Below are 18831 nucleotides of genomic sequence, written 5' to 3'. Positions count from 1 at the left end.
AGCCAAGAGCAACCCCACTCTCTGGGGACGTGAAGGGCTGTGATGTTTGGGAACAGACACAACCTGAGTCACCCAAACCTCTTTCAGCACCACACACTTCCCAGGCACAGCACCAGCTGCCTCATGGGTGCAGCACTTGCAGCCTCCAAAGTCTTACCAGAGCCACAGAAAACAGGGCTGGAAGGAGGCACAGACATCACCAAACATCCCCGTTTGAAAGCAGAGCTGGCACATCCACAAGGTGAGTTTGGAGAGACCTGAGAGCATCACTGGCTGCACCTCAGTGTGTGCCTCAATTTGCAGCTTCTTTGATGCTGCAAAGGATATGGCAGCTGCTTGAGAACACACAGCACCCTCGAGCAAGACAAGGAGGGAAAACATTGTCTATTTTAGCCTGAAACCACAAGAAAAACAGAGATAGTCGAAAAGAATGAGCCATTTGATCAGGAAACATGAGTTAGCTGAGCAGGTCCATGAAAAATACCAAGGGTCTTTCATTAACCACACAAGGTCAGGATGTGGGGATTATATCTTGTCTGAAAGATAAAACTTCTAGAGAGATTTTTTAAAAGGAGTTTATGTTTGATGATGTTTGATACCAAAAATAAACTCCCAGAGGATCCTAATGTTCGATACGTGATGATTTCTGACACTGTTTTCCAGATAATAATGGAAAACCTCATCTGGCCGAAGTTTCCATGCTTTGTTTTACAAAAGTCTTATTCTTTGAGTTATCTGAATGTTTAACTTAGGGGGGACAGTTATGAATTGCTCTTGTCTGGACTGCAGGAAAAAAAGAAAAAAATCCCCCAGAAGTACTGCCCAGGGTTTGATGGGTTTAATATGCCTCTCAAGCAAAAGTGTTGTCCTTTCCCAACAGCTGGTACAAGGCTGGGCTGTGCTGATGAGAAGCCCCTCAGTCTGAAGGATGAGCTCTGGCTGTAGTTTTGGCCAAGCCAAGCCTTTTCTTGGTTGTGACAGCCCATTTGCTCCTCCTGTAATCGCTCAGCTCCTGCCTCTTGGCAACGTCAGACTCTGAGACCAGAACCAGCCCCAAGTCCCATTTATCAGTTTTCTAACGAAACCTACTGAAACAATGCCTGGGGAATGGTGAAGAATTAATTGTGCCCAGCACCAGGCACCACTCCCCTTTCCCCTCTGGCCAGGGCAATGCCTCCTGCCTCGCTGGCCTGGCCACCGTGGCTGGGAGCTTGGAGGGGTCAGCTGGTCCCAGATGAAGCCGAGGTTTCTGGTGCAGTTGGCCTGGCCATCAGAAACTGGACAGCAGCCCTGAATTCTTTTCTTGCAAGTCACTTGGACAGGCACCAGCTGGTAAATACTTTCAGTGTCTCCATCCCGGCTCTGGGGTGGGAGCAGTGACCTCAAGGTAGAAGACTGCCTGGCCTGCCCCTCGTCCCTCAGGGTCCTCCCAGCCTGGCTCTGCTGTCCAGCTAAGGTGTGAGAACCAGAGGGAATGAAAGTGCCCAGACAGAGCTGGAAATAGCCATCACCACCTCTCTCAGCTCTTGCTGTTTGAAACTGGAGCCAGATTCATTCTGGGTAGGAAACAACCCTCCCATCCTGCCAAAAGCAGAGATATTTCAAAATTTCCCAAAGCCATGGTGTTTCCAGAAGTCTCATGAAAAACATCCAGCAGCCACCCTAAAGTGTCCAACAGCCGAGGGAGACCTGAGGCACCTCCTTTTCAGTTCAGGGCTCTTGGCTTTTCCAAGCTGGATGTCTGTCCAGCTTTGCCACCGGTGATGTCCATGCTCTGTGGACAGCCCTGCTCCTCTGCAGCAGGGATTTGAGGCAGGAGTGCCCAGAAGCAAAGGAAATGTCCTCCCCACCAAGGTACGGAGCTGGGCTCAGCCTAGACCCGTGATTTCACTGCTGATGTGAGGGCAAACAGAGCCAGCCAGGACCCAGGACAGCCCCAGTGCTCCCTGCCAGAGATGGACATGCAGACAGCAGTCTGATTTCAGACAGCTCCAGGGAGGGGGTTCAACAGACAAAGTAAAGAAGAGGAGTCTGGAGCCAAGGAAAGGGATGGAACAAGAATATGGTCTGGGATACCCATCCCAGATGGATGCAATTTCAGCTGAGCAGGGTGTGCAAATGAGAGCTTTGCCATGTTATTCATGATGGCACGTTAAATGGCAAGCACATGAAAAAACTCAGCTCCCTAAAATGTAAATTCACTGGGGCAGTTCCTTCATTTCTATAGAAAGAGCTTGCCAGAGGCTAACTCAAAGGAGATGTATCCAGATCCCTGTATCAACTATTTTCTTGCACAACTGACCACAAAAGAAAAAAAAAAATTACAATCCCCCAAAAAACCTGACAATAATACCATGGAAACTGTGGAGCAAAACATATGGACTTAATTACTAGCTCTGAAATCACACGTATGGTACAGAACACATATGGAGTATGAGAGGGGAGGGGTGTTTGTAACATGGACTGCTCATGTGCTGTTCTGGTGCAGCTTTGCAAATCCAAACTGGAGCAAGGGCTGTGTTCCTGTGCCAGGCTCTGCCTGCAGCCCCTGCAGCACCAGCACAGTGACCTGGGCAGGCACGTGGGACACAGAGAGACGGGAGCAGGGACACTGAAGACCATCTCACCCATGGAAAAGCCTCTTTGGGAAGGCAGATCATGGTAGACTTTGTGGATACCCCTCCTACCGGCTCCACAGGGCACCTCTGAAACCCAGCAAGGCACCACCAAGGATTGCCAATGCTGCTGGAACTGTGGGCAGCTGGCCAGGAATGGGGTGGTTGGTTTGGCCCCATCTGGCTGCTCGACTCTGCCCTGACTCAGGCTTGACTCGGGCTCTCTGTCACTGCCCCAGCTCTGACAGCTTCCTGGTGATGTCCCACCATGGCAGTGAGGTCAGCTTACTGCACCTAAACCTCAGTGACATCAGGTGTGGGGGCAAGCAGTGTCCCCCCTTGTTCAGAGCTGAGGGAGAGGGTAGGGAAGGGGTCCCCACCCCAAAGAGCCAAGCCAGCACCCAGAACACATCAGGTGTCAGGGATGTAATCACCAGTGGGTTCCCCTGGGCAGCCCCAAGCCTCAGGCACCCCCAGAGGTGCCCTGCTGCCCCCTGAGACCTACACAGGGCTCTGCTGGCTGCTCACAGAGTCACTCACTGTGGGTAACGAGAGGGTTTTATTTCTGTTACCAGCACTGTCACCTGATTTCTAACTGGGAAATGAACCCCTGCCCATTAATCAGGAGTCCTTAATAAATACCAGCCTGGAGTAATTAATGGAGCTGCCTGTGCCCCTGTGGCAGGGCTGGCTCAGTGCTGCTCCTGGGCCATCCAGGGGGAGGGCACCGGCCCTGGGGCACAAAGCGGCACCACGAGCTGAGATCCAGCCTTCAGTACCAAACCTTCGGGGCTGACAGCAGCCTTTGGAAGGGGGCTTAGTATTCCCACAGGCTGCCTTGACCTCGTTAACAGCCTGACTGCAGCTAAGGAAGCAAAACCAAAGCAGGGAATTGAGGTGGCAGTGGCAGAGCTCTGTCTGTGCTCCTCCCTGCCGGGCTCTGCCCTCCCTGCTCCATGCCCTGCCTTCCAGGATCTGGCAAGTGCAGAGCTGAGGGTGGGATTGCTGCTCAGGTGACTGAGAACCTGTTTCACAAAAGCAAAGGGAAGGGCAAAGAGGCTGGAGGGAGGGATGGGGTGTCATTCCTACTTGCATGATTTCGGTGCCATCCATTGGCACCCAGCTCCTCCTGCATGTTTGCCAGCAGGATCCATCCTTGGGCCATGAGGCATGGATCTTCCCTCCCAGTCATGGCTAGCAGCAAGGAGCTGGATCACCCCACCAGGCTGGCTCCCCAGCCCCTCTCCCCTGCTCCCCAGGGACACGCACAGTGTCCCTTCCCTTCGCTCACTGCCTCACTGGAAGCACATTCTCACCTTGAGGAGAGTGGAAATGGCAGCTGGAATGTGGGCTGGAAAGAACAAGAAAGGGAAAAAAAAAAATAAAAAGAAAATCTTGAGGCTTGTCCAAACCTATTCATGTTTATATTGGAGCCTGTGAGTGACATCAGAGCAGGGAGAGTATAAACACCAGCAGGACCTACTCCGGGCTTTAAAACCTGCGAACACCCCGCTGCCTCCAAACTGCCTGGGGGGTGATGTGCTGAAGTGGCAGAGGGGAGAGCAGCATGAGGCTCCAGCTGGAGAAGCAGCTCCTCTTCCTCTCCCTCCTCTGCATCCTCTCCAAGGTAAGGGAGACGGGGCACTGGGGCAGCTTTAGCCTTACCCGTGGAGCTCCCGGGTCGTGCAGGGAGGACTGGGGTGTCCGGGGCCAGGCTGTGTGGATGCAGCCCCACGGGTGCACAGCTGCGCTTGGGAGAGATATTCCAGATTAAGCAGCAGGGTCTGAATGTTCCTGGGCCACAGGTTGCGCTGTGTGAGTCCCTGGAGCACACAGGAATGACAGCAATGTGCTGTTTGCTCGCTGTCCCTGCAGCTCTCTGGGCTGTGCTATGTTCAGTCCCCTGGAGCCAGCGAGCAGCAGCTCGGCAGCAGTGGCTCCTGCAGGCTCCTCCATCCCCACCCAGGCTCCCGAGGCAGGGGCCAAGCAGCCCTGGCATTACTCAGCTTTCCCTGCTTCTCGGGACGCTCACACCAAGCCAATGCCTCTGACAGGATTTGGGTCGTTGTAGTGGTTTATTTTTTTTTTTTTCTCTCTTGGACTCTGTGTGAAGATATTTGCCTGTGCAGAGAACAGGAATGTTGAAAAGCTTGGGGCATCTCAGCTCCAAGTTAATTAGAGCTGCTGCTCAAATCCCTTCTGCGAGCAGGGATGTCGTGGCAACGCTGTGCCTATTTGAGTCCTTTCCCAGAAAGTTCAGATCTCTGATAGGAGCCCCATCGCCACCTAAAGACAAGTAAATTACAAGGAGCAGAGGGAAATGGATTAATGGCTTGGCTAATCCTTACTAAAACATCGATTTGTAATAGCAACCTCCTGGAAGATGAAAAATGCCCTTGGCTGCCTGTGACAGAGAAATTATTCTTGCCCCAGGTGCTTGTGAGAGTCACCAAAGGCCCTCGTGCTGCCAGCCCAAACCTGGCCACCACAGACAGTCCCTTGGTCCCTGCCAGAGGTCTCTCTCTGGTTTCTGACACATTAATAATGCTGCTCATTGATAGAACTAGAACAAGACCCAGCCCATTTTGGATGTGTTTAATCTCTACTTGCTGGCACTGACAGCCCCATAAAAGACTGAATGGCTGCAAATGGGAAACAGCACATCAGCACCTACCTTCTCTGTCTGACTGGTCGTGTCAGACCTGCTGCCACTGGGAGGAACTGCAAATGAAAGGAAAATGGTATCTAAAACCTGAGGGGCTCGGAGCTACCAGGGGGCTCACACGCACTGTCAGGCCAGTACTGGCAAGGAATTCAGTCCCAAACTGCAGAGCCAGCTCTCTTGGCTTCGGGCTCCGTATGCAACAGCCCCGTGGGATATGACACGTCGGGAGCACAAGAGCTGCCTGTGAAAGCAGAGTGTGCCAGGGTGGTTGTGCAAGCAGGATGAGCTGGCAGGATAAACACCCCCCAGCCCAGGTGAACTCCTGTGGGCACATCCCTGGCAGACAACTGGCTGAGCAGGCGAAGGACTGCCATGCACAGTCCTGCCAAAGTGATTAATCAGTCTAGCCAGGAGGGAAAACACAGCTCCCAGTCCAGGGAAACGTGCCTATCTCCGGGCCCCTCGCCCAGTGGGCCAGGCCAGGTGAGGATCCAGCAGCCAGGGACAGGCTGAGGATGCAGCCCTGTTTCTTGGCACAAAGGACAGCATGGGGTGGGCTGCTTTCCCTCCCTCACACTGGGCTGCTTGGGGCTGCTGAGCTCATTAAATGACCATCACTGCATGGGGTCTCCACCTTGTAGCTCCATCCTCCTCCTGTGTATTCAGAGCAGAGTTCCATTTAGGACCCAGTCTTGCAGGGTGCTGAGCATCCTTGATTCTCCCTGGTTTTCCATAGGTGCCCTTCAAAGGGGACAGTAGCTTTCCAGGCTGCTTCACCATATTCCTACGGATTTGCAGAGCCCTTGTGATTGAGAGGTTACCTGGCTGTCCCAGTGACTTCCCTGTCAGCCCAAACCAACCTGTCTGGACTCAGCAATGGCTTTGCTCCACAGGTGTGTGCCCAGCTGTGCCGGAGACCATGCTACTGCCCCTGGGTGCCACCCCGCTGCCCCCGCGGGTCCCCCCTGGTCCTGGATGGCTGTGGCTGCTGCAAGATCTGTGCCCGGCGCCTGGGGGAGCCCTGTGACTTCCTCCACGTCTGCGACCAGAGCCAGGGCCTCGTCTGTGACTACAGCACAGCACCTGCCGGGACAGGAGGCACCTGCAACTGTGAGCACAGGGGAGCCCGTGCCCCCCGGGGATGCCCCCACACCCCAGTTCCACCCATGGCCACCCAGCTGGCTGCAGGCAGCCCACAGCACTTTCAGGGAAGTGGCTGAGACTAGGAAAGCAGCTCTTCTGAGGAACTCACGTATGGCTTGGCCATTGGGCTGTGCTGTTTTTTGACTGAGGATTCAGGGTGGTTTGAGGGAGGATGGGTCCTAGGGATGTTGCAGTCACCCAGCCAGGGTTGGAGCCTGGCAGTCCTGCAGAGAAATCTCAGAGAAACTTTGTCTAGCCTGGAAACCCTGAAGGCAGGGTCAGAGCCAAAGGGCAGGGAGTTTCCCACCAGCTAGTGAGCTGATCCTCTGAAAAAACAGAGAGATGAGGAGGGAAGGTAGGGAGGGGGAGGAGGTTTGGTGATGAACATGCTGCTGCACACCCATGTCTGCCCAACATACCTCCCAGTCACTTCTATGGCCTCTCTACATCAGTCCCTTCATGCCAGCCCCACAGTTACCCCAGCAGTCCCCTCTGCCACTCACATCTCTGTCCCTGTCTGTCACCTGCAGTCGAGGATGACGAGGAGGGCTGTGAGGTGAACGGCCGGGTCTACCGAGACGGAGAAGTTTTCCAGCCCAGCTGCAAACTCCAGTGCCGCTGCCTGGACGGGGGGTTCACCTGCATCCCACTGTGCCAGGAGGACGTGCGGCTGCCCACCCCGGACTGCCCCTACCCACGGCGCGTGGAGATCCCCGGCAAGTGCTGCCCTGAGTGGATCTGCGAAGCCCACGACCAGCACCTCCTCCGGGACGCCAGGGCAGGTAAGATGCAGGGCACCTCCAAGGAGGGGATGCCTGGGCAGGTCTCTGGGGATGGCCCCTTCACCCCCAGGCTGCGAAACATCAGCAGGAGACACCTCACCTCATGTTCCTCTGCCACGCGGGGCTCTGCCCGCAGCACCGCAGGGCAAATGCACAGAGCCTGGCTCCAGCCACCCTTTATCCCCTCCTCTCTTTTCTTTCAGCCCCCAGGCCAGTGTCCCCAGTGCTGCCATACCCCTGCCAGGAGTGGGGCACAGAGTGGAGCGCCTGCTCGGCCAGCTGTGGCGTGGGCTTTGCCACCCGCGTGTCCAACCAGAACCGCTACTGCCGGCTGGAGACCCAGAGGCGGCTCTGCATGCTCAGACCCTGCCCCGCCCTGCCCGCAGCGTTCCCGGCGGTGAGTGAGAGTGGAGCTGGGGGGTTGACAAAGGGGAGAGCCACCCAACACCAACCACGAGACCCCCACTTAACTGCGGGCACCCCACCACCCCTCCTCAGCCCTGAGCTGAGAGAGTCTCGGGGACAGATAAACCATCTCCTGAAACTCAGCTGGGAAAACACCTGACAGCAGGTGTAGAGCTGAATTTTGGAGTCTCTGGATGTCTGAATTCAGGAGCACCCTGGAACCCACACAGGTGAGCTCGGCCTGCCCCTGTGGCCAGAGATGCAGTCGCAGCTCCTGCCTGGCTCCCTGGGCACACCCCAGAGGTGGTTCTGCCACCCCTTTACTAGCCTGGCACAGCCCCAGTGTGAACATGGTGTAACCCAGCCTTGCTGCCACACGCCCCTGCTCCCCAGACGTAGAGAACACACCACATCCTGCTCTATCTCCCCATCATTCTCCACTGTGCCTTTCCAGAGGGCAAGAGGAGGTCGTTTGTAGCTGTGCCCACCCTGGTTTCATCCCGGAGCCAATGCCTCATCCCGGCAAAGAGTCTGGCACAAACCTATGGCATTGTGGTTTTGGTGAAGATGGAGAAACTAGAGAAGTTTCCATCAGGAAACTAGAGAAGAACTGATGGACTTTGGCTGCAAAGGAGGCTGGAAATAGAGAACAAGACCCCCCTCTCACTTGGCACTTGCCTCCTCTGTGCACCCAGCTGCCCCAGGCAGGATTGGTGGGCAGCATTCCCGAATTTCTTAGGCTGAATGAAATGGGAAATGGGAAAACCCTGCCCCAAGCATGAACCCACCCAAGAAGCCAGGAATCACTCTTCTCCTGGATCAGTGGAGCTCCTGGAAAGGTGATGCTGCTCCTCCACCACATCGTGCAGCTCTGCTCTGAAAGGACTGCAAGACAGGCCATCTCCAGCACCTGGAAGCCCAAATCCCTGGAGGGAACCCTCATGCCCTGGCCCCCCAGGGAAGGAGCAGGTACATCAGACTGCACCCCACAGGTCATGCCGTGCCAGGCTGAGCCACTCCATCGTGCAGGAGCTCAGCCAGCCCACGATACCCACCCCGCCACCAGCAGCTCCTTCCTGGGCACGGGCAGGGCCCTCCTGCTGGCAGCTGTAATTCACCTTCCCTGCACCCCTCCAGAGCAAACACGAGCCTTCCCGCTCTCCTCCTGGCCTCCTCCTCTCCCAGGCGCTGGCGGTCTGGCAGGGCTGCGGCGAGCGAGGAGCTCAGACGGAGACACCGTCCCGCGGCACCAGACATACCGCCCGCCATCCAAGCACATTCCCTGCGAGCCCAGGCCAAAGGAAAAGCAGGGGAAGAAAGGGAAAACAAAATCGCCGAGATGAGTGGGAGCCGCCTCTCGACGGGCTGGGGCTGCTCCAGCTGTGCAGGAGTCAGCGCAGGAGAGCTGCTCTGGCTGTGCTTTCCCTCAGCAGGAACCCTTGGGGCGATGGAAAATGAAACCCAAATGCCCTCTAACGGCCTCGCACCAGCGTGCAGAGGGAACGTTCCAGCGCAGGCAGAGAGGGGCAGCTGCAAGGAGCGGTGGCGTAGGTGACACGTCCAGGTGAGGTCCGGACCTCTTAGATGTGTATTTCTGGAACTAAAAATAAAGGTGTGCTCATCCAGGTGTGCAGCTTGTCTTGTGCATCTTGAGCCCAGCCCGGCTGCTCACGGCCAGCTTGAAAGCGGCACAGGATGGGGCAGCCTGGGAGCACCTCAATTCAGGCTGTTTAGAGTGAGAAAAGACAAGAAAAAAGAAAAAACTATTGTGAATCAAAGCACTGAACACATTATTACAGTATATCCTATCCTGGTTTCAATCATGACCCTTTGCTGATGAGCTCCATCAGCTCTGCCGACAGGACCAGCCCTGCCCACAGCAGTGCCCAGGTCTCTGTGCAGGGTCAGGATGTGCAGGACAGCACTGGCTGCCCTGCTGCACCTGCAGCTCCTCAGCCTCCTAAAAATCAGTGCCCAAACTCCCCTGTGACTCATTTCCTGCTCCTGCCAGGCCCACACCTCCTCTGCTCCCCCCAGACTGGGATTCCCCAGATTCATGTCACCATTGCCACCAGCTGACTGTCCTCCCAACCCAGGGGCAGATTTGGAGGTGCAGAGGCTGAAAGGAGAGGGTGCTCTCCTCTCCATCCCAGGCAAAAACCTTCCTCACCAGCAGCAGGAAAGGCAGCAGGGCCAAGGCAGCTGCTCACCCACTCCCTGGGCTCTGCAAGGGCTGGAAATAAAACTGAAGTCAAGGATGCCTTTCAGGCACTTGTGGGGGGGGAGGAGAAACAAGAAGAAACCTCACTGCTCGTGCAATAAAACATTGCTTACAAAGAGAATTATTTAGTGTGATCATCTGGTGCTCAGCCTGAATTCAAATCATTAATTCTGTTTGATACAGGGGATATGGTGAACCCCCATCAGGCAGCAAATCACAGAGCAAACAGCTTTGGTTGGCTTTTTTAGTTCTGTGACGGCTGTGCCAAGAAAGTGATGACACAAGGCTCATGTAGACTTTAAAACTACAGTGTTCCTCAACTGACATGGATAAAACATGTTGAGTGTACTGAAAATCCTGGTTTTAAGCCAGTTCTTGTTTGAATTTGTTGGGACTTGGCCACCACGGCCAGGTGAGCTGTTGGCAGGGCTGTCACCCCCTCCCAGATCCTGCCCAGACACCTCTGGGTGATGGTCAAAATCAAAAGGTCACTTTTTAAGAAGCAACCTGTAATTTTCATCTCAAACAAATGACTCAGTGCACCTCTGCTATAATTGTCTTTTTTTTTCCCCCCCTGCAGAATGTCACTTCTCCCTGATTCACTAAGCAGAAAACATCTAAATAATGAATTAATGATTCCAAATAAATCAGAGTTATTTCTCCGTAAGAATACAAGGAAAGCAACTCTTGCAATTTGATTGCCAGTCTCACAATATTTGTCATTCCCTCTAAAGCCCTGCTACCCTGGAAACACAGCTATTTGAGGCTCACGTTTATGACAGTCTCTGACGCAGGGTCCTGTCTTTGCCTGCTCGTGTGGGGGATCCACAGGTGATATTGGTAACCTGTAAAGATAAAAATCCCAGAACCAGAAGAAAATTCACCCTTATCCTTAAGGCCTAAGGCCACAACTGCACACAGACACAGCACAGCTTTGCCAGCCACACTCCTGAGCCAGTGGTGAGCAGCAGATCACGGCTCAGAGAGGGCTGCATGAGCCCCTCATTAAAGCAAAACATTTTCAGAAACTGAGCACAAGAGTGCAGTGCTCAGTTAAAAAAATGGGCCTTTTTTTGATTTTCCTGGAAGCCCATCACTCTGGCTGTCTGTTTGCAGGAGCTGTCTCAGCCCTGAATTTTCACCCTGCCAGCAGCAAGTTTTGCCTTCACTGCTCAGAGCAGCTCACAGCCCTTCCCATGCATGATCTCAGCATTCCTCCCAGCCAACTGCTGTCTCTGCCTCAGTGTTCCCAATGGTCGATGCTCTGGGACAAAGGGAACCACTCCCAGTCTGTTCCTCTCCTCTCGCTGCCCTTCCACACTTCCATAAAGCTGCTCTGCAAGTGGCACCCCCAGCCCAGGCTGCAGGAGCAGCTGAAGTGCACTGAGGTGAGGGGGGCAGGAGCTGGGCAGGATGCTTCCCTGAAGGGTGCATCCCCATGGACCCTCTTCTCTGCTGCTGCCACTCCAGGAGCACAGACCCACCAGAGGCTCTGCAAACCTCAGAAAAGGTGTATCCTCACCCCACGGAAGCAGCTTCTTCAATCTGCCACTCCACCATGCCCGTAGCGCTGAGATTTTATTACAAAGGCAGGAAATAACAGACAGCATTTCCCATCACTTGTCTGCTCCAGCAAGCACTTTTTGAAGTAGACAATGATACTCCCAAAAAAGCAGCTACCACCACCCCATCTGCGTGTTGGGCTCCCTCACCCTGTCCCTGAACTGCCATGCCCGAGGATGGTCCAGTGGAGATGTTCGGCTGCTCCCGAGGATGGACAGACAGCCGGGATGGCTCGGCAGGACCCACCCCTCCTCCTCCCCCCTGGCAGTTGAGCTATCAGCCTCCTCCCATCCCTGCTTTGATTCGGCTCCCGGAAAGCAGGTGGACGTCGCCCTTCCTGGGCCCGGCCCTTTTCACCTGAAGTTGTTTTCCCAAGGTTGTTTTTTTGTGTGGCTTGCCAGGGTAAACCCTGCTGATTACTGCCCTGTCGATTCCCATGCCTGGAGATAGAGTTATTTCTGGCCCCGTTTATGAAGCAGCAGTTGCTCAGCAATGCAGTTGAGGCTGCCTTTCCTTGGGATCTGCCTTAGGGTCGTTGGTTTTAGCTCTTACCCCAATTTCACAGTGTCTGGGTATGTCCTGTGTGACACCCCCTGCAACAGGGAAGGCAGGAGAGGAAGGTCACAGCCTGTCTTGCACATCCTCCCCTCACGGGTCTAAACCACTCAAAGGAGGCGGGGGAAAAGGGAGCTTGTGTTTGGGGAGGGATACAGAAACAGGCAGCAGGACCAGCTGTAGTGCAGAGACAGCTCTTCAGCAGGCAGTGGGGCTCACTGCTGCCTATGCTGGGGACAGGCAGCCTGCCACACCTCTGCCTGCTGGCACTGCCAGTGCCACAGGCTCTGCCAGAGCGGGAATGGCAGCACGAGCCCCGTGGGACACTGCCAGTCTCTGCCTCAGCTCTGCCGCTGGTATTTCTGAGCACTGGGGCCAGGAGAAAGAGTGTCAGGAATGGAAGTGCCAGGCCAGCTCGTGGAGGACAGGCTTCCAGCACCCCAGCCTGGAAAACTGGGAGATTTCTCCTTACCCCAAGCGGGACAGAACAGGAACAGGCTGAAAGCCTCGTCCCTCCTCATCAGACATCTCCGCAGCAGAGCCCTTCTCCCTGCTCCCTACTCCCTGTCTCCCGCTCCCTTCAGGCACACACAGCACCCAAAAATAGCCAGGGGGCTGCGATGTCCCTGGCGCCCGGCTCAAAATATCTGAAGTTGGCTGGTGGGAGGCGCCGAAGGAGTGGCAGGAGCCACCACCACCCAGGCTCTGTGCTGGGGCCGCCCTCACCACATCCTCCCCGTGCTCTGGGGAGAAGCCCAGCACTGCAAAGGCCCAGGCCGGGTTCAGCAGGAGCGGGGAGGTGAGGGCAGCCGCAGCCTGTGCCAGAGGACACGCCGCTGCCAGGGCTGGCTCTGGGCACGGCGCTGCTGAACCAACCCCACCGTGGGCACCGGCACCTCCGAGCGCTGCCAGGGCCTGCCCCGCCGGCAGGGCTGCCACAGCCCCCATGGCTGCTGCCACGTGGCCCGGCAACGGCAGCGGGGCTCCGTGCCCTGTGGATGCCGCCTTCGCCCAGCGCTTCCTGCCCGCCGTGTACCTGACCGTGATCCCGCTGGGGCTGGCGGGGAACGGGATGGGGCTGTGGCACTTCTGCACGGGGCCCCGGCAGGGCGCCCGCCAGCCCCTCAGCCTGCTGGTGGGCAACCTGGGGCTGGCAGACCTGCTGTACGTCAGCACCCTGCCCTTCCTCGTCAGCTACTACCTGCGGGGCAGAGTGTGGCTCTTCGGGCGGGGCTGGTGCCAGACCACCCGCAGCCTCTTCCACCTCAACCTCTACGCCAGCATCGGCTTCCTCACCTGCATCAGCGTCCACCGCTACCTGGGCATCGTGCACCCGCTGAAGGCGCGGGGCAGGTGCCAGGGGGCCGCCTCCTCGGTGTGGCTCAGCGTGGCCGTCTGGGTGTGGGTCGTTGCCCAGGTGGCTCCTGACCTTGCCTTCAGCAAGACGGACGGCACGGGCACGCGGTGCCACGACACGACGGGGCGCAGCAGCCTGGACGGTTACCTGCCCTACACTTTGGCTGTCACCGTGACCGGGTTCATCCTCCCCTTCCTCATCATCATCGGCTGCTACTGCCACGTGGTGCTGGTGCTCTGCAGGAACGACACCATGGACCTCGAGCTCAGGAGAAGAAGCATCAGGCTGGTGATTCTCGTGATGGTTCTCTTCTCCATCTGCTTCCTCCCCTACCACATCTTCAGGAACCTCAATTTGCTGTCTCGTGTCTGGCAGCTGCAAGGGTTCTGCACGCAGGCTTCAAAGAACATCTACATTTCCTACCAGGTAACCCGGGGCCTGGCCAGCCTCAACAGTGCCCTCAACCCCCTGCTCTATGTGGTCACGGGCAAGGACTGCATGTCACGAATGAGGAGCATCCGACAAAGAGTCCGACAGCGGCTGGGGACCACCTCCAGCAGGAATACCTCTTGCCAGGCAGATCAGAGGAAGGGGAGCACAATCCTTTGTAAGGAGGAGGCTTCTGATGCACTCTGAGGTACCCAATGCCACCCCCCTACACGAAGGATGCACCACTTCAGCTTGTGCTTGGCCCCTTCCTGGGAGCAGCCCCCACACTGACACCTCTTTTGCAGAGATGGTGACTGCAGCATCATGGCTCCCATCTCACACAAAGAATAGACAGGACTGTCAGCATTGGAGAGCAAACTGGGATCAGGTTTTAAGAGCAAAGCTACTCAACCCAACCATTTTGCCTACAGTACACCTGGAGATGGAAGGAGATGGGCATCACGTTTGCTCCAGTCCAGAAATATTTCTCTCCAGCCTCCAGTGCAGCAGTCTGAGCTGGTGAACATCCCCCTCCTTCCTGGACACTCAGCAAGCTCCTCAGTGACTGAGGGATTGGGGGGAACGATGCCTTGTCCCCCTGCTGCATCCCCTCTCCCCCACTGGACGTGTTTGAGAAAGGATTCTCTCTTTCGCCTAAGGAGAGGACACTACCTGCATCACAAGACAGCTGAGAGGGTGGGTTTTTTGCAGGGTGCTTTAGAAATGGAAATATTCATTAGAAAATCAGGTTTTAAATACATGACTAAGCTGTACCAGTTTCTGGGCTAGTTGTTCCTGGGTGAGTGAGCTGTTTCAGGATCTGTGGGATCCTCTACTGCCCACTTCCTTTGCAGAAGTAAAAAGATTTTTAGCATTTCTCACTCTCTCTTGGAAGAACAAATAGCAGACACCAACAAATGGGCATTTTAAAGTTTTTGGAGGCTGTTGGTCAGGGCTTTATTTTGGAAGGCAAATGACTTTGATAGCTTGAACCGCTGCTTACAGCAGGCAAATCCCAGGAGAGTTTGCAAATCTTCAGGTGGGGGATTGCATCTGACATCCAGCCTTGCCAGGGGATGTGACTCGTAAAAATGAGACCTGCACAAACAGAGAAGTGGAATTCGGTGGCGAGGGCAGCGGGCGTGTCATCAGCTGGGGCTGGGGGGTCTCAGCCTCGGGGCGGGGAGTGTTTTTCTCTCCGGGTGTTCGCCCACCGCGAGCAGCTCAAACGTTTCGGTTCCCTCAGAGAAACGATGTGATTTGCAACAAACGGCTCCTGCAGCTCGGCTGGAGGAAGTGGGTTGCGAGTTAAAATCAACTCATTCTGCGAAAGTGCTGGCCCGCAGCCCCTTCCTGGGAGCAGTCCCCGCACACTGACACCCGCTTTGCCCTTTGCCTGACATTTGTCTCTGCCGGTTCCTCTCACGGCCCCACCTTTGCTGCGGCGTGGAGGGAGCAGGGCTGGATTTCAGTGCAGTTAACATGTCTAAAGTGCAAATAAACACCTCCTGCTTTCAGCTGCGAGTCGTCTGGCTTCTTTCAAAGCTTTATGGGAATTAGGGAACCAGGGAGGCCTGTGGGCTGGAGCAGGGACCTGCCTGTTCAGGGCGTGATGATGAGCATCCCAGTGCTCTGCAGACAGGGAGCTGCTGGGAGAGTGCAGGCAGCCAGCAGAGTGATCTGGGACAGGCGTGCACTGAGGTTTGTACCCAGACTCTGCCCAGCACCAGTCAGGGGTCCAGCAGAGGCTGTGTAGGAAGTGCCAGCGAGCTCTGCTCTTGCCCTCTGCATCTCTGTGCCCAGATCCATCTTCTCCAGTGCCCCCTCACATCACAGTTAATGATGATTTAAAGATCTGTATCCTGAGAAGCATCTCTGAGTCCCAGGGACATTTGCAGCCATAAATCTGCTCATTTTTCTTTGTCTTGCATCTGTCAAATCAGCAAAAGCCAGTAAGGATCTGTGTATTGGGCTGATGTCTCAGATAATTGGGGTAGGATTATTTGTTTTTGAATCTCTTGCTTTGCAGTCCCCTTCATTCTCAGACAATGCTGTTTCCCCTGTGAACTGGGTGGGGAGATAACGAGCTCCTTCCCTTCACTGGCTGTGTGTGTCATTAAGGGCCTTTGGCACATGAGCTTCTTCACAGCTGGTGGTGGGACAACAAGGCAGCCCTCAGTCCTTCAGCCCTCCTTCCCCCAGTGTTCCTTCCTCTTGTTGTGCAGTGGTTACAACCTGAACCATCATCTCTTTGGGGCTCCTGGCTTATGATGAGCTAAACATCCTTCTTTCCCTCCCTTGCCCATGTGTTGTCAGGCTTTGAAGGTGCCTAAAATCACGTGAGAGGAGCCCCACCTGCATGTTACTGCCTGCTTTTCACACAGCCTCTCTGTCACAGCAGAGTGGAGCAATGATCTTATCTGCAAAATGAAACTGAAAGCAGATTTTTAACTCCTTTACGCAGATTAGACCCAACCAATAAATCAAACATGGTGGGAATTCTCGTGCTGACATTAATGGCATCAGGATCAAGCATGGGAATTTGGCAGCATTTCTTGCTTCATTAAATAAACCCTTCTTGGTTGAGGATTTGTTGCAAACACAGTCAAGATTTGTTATGTTACAGAGAACTTTTGAGCTGACAAGCCAGGGAAGCCAGTCAGGCAGAAATAACAGGCACACCTACAGATGCACAGATGTGCAACCACCTTTTTCCTCCAGAATGCAAAACCATTTTTCTTGGCATGCAAAACACTCTACAGGAAGAGAATATCACTATCAACAGCAATTAAATCCATAGAACTCAACTCTGATTAATTCTTTGTTTCATTTTGCAGAGATTGGCTAAAACCTGGCTCTGGCTGAGCTCCCCCACTCAATTCAGGGGTGTTCGTATGGTCAGTGAAGCCCTGATTGCTAAACAAGTGTGGGTTGGCTGCCCTGTGCTGAGAACAGGGGTTTATACCTTTGTGCCAGGGATTTCCAGAGGCAGGGAGAGCAGGAGCAGCTGCAGAAAGGGCTAGGGGTGACGGGGCCTTTGCTGTGGAGCTGAGATGGTGCACAGCATCCCTGTTGGGCAAACAGGGCAGTGCCAAAATGTGAGAGCCCCCAGGCCCGGGTGAGGTGTGAAAACCCCGAGTGGAGCTGGAGAAGCAGCAGGAGGAGGAGGAGGCTCCCACAGGATTCAACTCCCCTTTCCTCCAGGCAGCCGGCAGTGGGACTCTCTGGAACATCTCTTATGGAGTGGTGGGAGGCTGCAGTGTGCACACAAAAAGCGATGAGTCGCTCAGGTCACTAATGAAAGGTCACAGCATCCTCAGAAGTATTTATTTCTTCAGCAAAACAATTTCATTGCTAAAGTACCTTTGGCTGCAGCGATAACAGACCTGACAGGTTATGTTATTTACCAAGGATATCGATCAGACTGGGAAGGAATGGTAGATGCAATTACTCGAGGTGGCCTGGAAAAACTAGTAAATATACCAGGACCGGGTGCTGTTGGTGAAGATTTTAATAACAATGAAAAACGAGAGTCTTTGTGTGCACTGTGCCGAGTGTTTTGGCATCCGGGAGACCAACAGCTTGTGAGGAAGAGCAAATCACAGAAACAGGGCCACACTTAGCGTGACTGTGTGGAGCCATCAGTCTGATAGTACTCCCGCAGTGCGTGCAGTTATAAATAGGTGATGCCGTGCCGCGTGGGACCGGGGGGCGGGCGGGCTGAGCGAGGCACCGCATTGGTATGAGCGCTGCACAGCGACTGCGGCGGCACCCGCGGGCAGGGCTTGGGCCTGGAGCACTCGCTGAGCCCGGCCTTAAAGGCGTTGTGCTGCTTTTCACACCAGCCCTTGCAACATCCCTGGGCAGCGAGCCCTGCCTGCCCCTCGCCATCAGCGCGGGTGCCAGCACAGGAGCGGGGCAGTGAGAAGCCCCCGGGAGCTGCCCTGGGCACCACGGCCTGTGCTGCCTCCCCGGCATCCTGGGAGGAGACAATCCTTTGAATTCCACCCACGAACAGGAGACGCTCAGGTCTGATGTGGCTCCCTGAGGAGCCCTTCGTGCCAAGGCACAGCGCAGCCAGTGTGAAATTCTTCTGCTTGTTTGGGCTCCTGGGCAAAAAGTTTACCCTGAGGAGCATCAGAGAGCTCCCAGGCTTCTCAGGGGCACCACAGCTTCTCCTCAGGGAGGTTGCTTCCACCCTGTGCAGAGGATATCCAAGGACAGGAGACAGATTAACTCTGTCCTGGCTGCCTTTGCTCTGCTGAGGAGGTGCTGCTCAGCAGGGCTGGGGATAACCACACAGCACAGTGTGCTCTTGCCAGCACAGCCCACCCTGCAGCACCACCAGTCCAGGCACAGCAGCGAGAAAGTGTCCTGGCACTGGGAAGGTGCTGGCATAGAGGAGAGCTCAGGGATAGGTTCACTGGTGGTGATGCCAAGAGCCAGACACTGAATTGTTACTTGGTTTTAGAGGCAAAAATGTCCCCTTAAAAGTGTGCAGTGGTGGGAAGGCCACACAGTGCCATGCTGAGAGTCCAGGGAAGATGGGGATGCAGAGCTCCTGTGGGATGCTGCTCATCCAGGAGCCTGGGGCTGCCCAAGAACCCCATGGGTCTGCAATACCCATCACGAGGTGCTGCAGCTTCCCCAGGGCAGTTTCATAACTCCTCATCCCAATATTTACTGCCAGCAGCTCTGGTCAGACCCAGTGGGAGTAAACCCAGCAGCACAGAAGGCAGGAGGAGGGTTTATTTTCCTTTCCATGGGTGAGGAGCAGAGGGTGTCTCATGGATAAACCAGCAGACTCAGCCTGGGAGTGCAGGGCACATCATCTCCCAAAGCCACGGCATAGGATGAGAGCTGGGCTGCAGTCACATCAGCACCCCCAAATCCCAGGCTGGGGGAAGCTCACAGCTCTCATCTGCCTCCATAAAGGGGACTGTTGGCATGCAGTTCCCAGGTCTGAACCCCCAGACTCATGGCCTGAGTCTGTGCCTGGCTCTGTGTGGAGGTGCCTTGGGGGGTACCCACATGAACATCACCTCAGCACCTCAGCTCCCACCCCAAGAAACTCTCAAACAAAGGGCCTAAAAGTC

The 18831-nt window shown here is 55.2% G+C and overlaps 2 protein-coding genes and 2 long non-coding RNA genes across 4 annotated transcripts; 2 read left to right on the top strand and 2 right to left on the bottom strand.

Annotated features, from left to right (window-relative positions):
* The first annotated feature begins 4182 nt into the window (after positions 1-4182).
* Positions 4183-8686, top strand: CCN5 (cellular communication network factor 5). The gene is made up of 5 exons (XM_050313467.1): positions 4183-4242; positions 6174-6390; positions 6954-7205; positions 7409-7602; positions 8065-8686. Exons 1-5 carry the CDS (start codon positions 4183-4185, stop codon positions 8086-8088), a joined length of 747 nt encoding a protein of 248 aa, XP_050169424.1. The 3' UTR covers positions 8089-8686.
* On the bottom strand, positions 4690-5555 carry LOC126639037 (uncharacterized). Its single transcript, XR_007628740.1, has 2 exons — positions 5290-5555; positions 4690-4901 (listed from the first exon to the last, which is right to left on the bottom strand). It is a non-coding gene; the product is annotated as an uncharacterized LOC126639037 (long non-coding RNA).
* On the bottom strand, positions 7959-10664 carry LOC126639038 (uncharacterized). The gene is made up of 3 exons (XR_007628741.1): positions 10603-10664; positions 8666-9336; positions 7959-8495 (listed from the first exon to the last, which is right to left on the bottom strand). It is a non-coding gene; the product is annotated as an uncharacterized LOC126639038 (long non-coding RNA).
* A 2231-nt stretch (positions 10665-12895) lies between these two features.
* Positions 12896-13942, top strand: LOC126639320 (P2Y purinoceptor 1-like). Its single transcript, XM_050314022.1, has one exon. It carries the CDS (start codon positions 12896-12898, stop codon positions 13940-13942), a length of 1047 nt encoding a protein of 348 aa, XP_050169979.1.
* Positions 13943-18831: the final 4889 nt, after the last annotated feature.

This window comes from Myiozetetes cayanensis, unplaced genomic scaffold (genome assembly GCF_022539395.1).
Source record: "Myiozetetes cayanensis isolate MyiCay16 unplaced genomic scaffold, myiCay2020 scf19, whole genome shotgun sequence".
Lineage (NCBI taxonomy): Eukaryota > Metazoa > Chordata > Aves > Passeriformes > Tyrannidae > Myiozetetes > Myiozetetes cayanensis.
This window is presented reverse-complemented; position numbering and strand designations above follow the sequence as displayed.

Coding starts and splice junctions, on each gene's coding strand:
- CCN5 (XM_050313467.1), top strand. CDS start 4,183: ATGAGGCTCCAGCTGGAGAAGCAGCTCCTCTTCCTCTCCCTCCTCTGC. Junction 7,206..7,408: donor CCTCCGGGACGCCAGGGCAG/GTAAGATGCAGG, acceptor CTTTTCTTTCAG/CCCCCAGGCCAGTGTCCCCA. Junction 7,603..8,064: donor TGCCCGCAGCGTTCCCGGCG/GTGAGTGAGAGT, acceptor GTGCCTTTCCAG/AGGGCAAGAGGAGGTCGTTT.
- LOC126639320 (XM_050314022.1), top strand. CDS start 12,896: ATGGCTGCTGCCACGTGGCCCGGCAACGGCAGCGGGGCTCCGTGCCCT.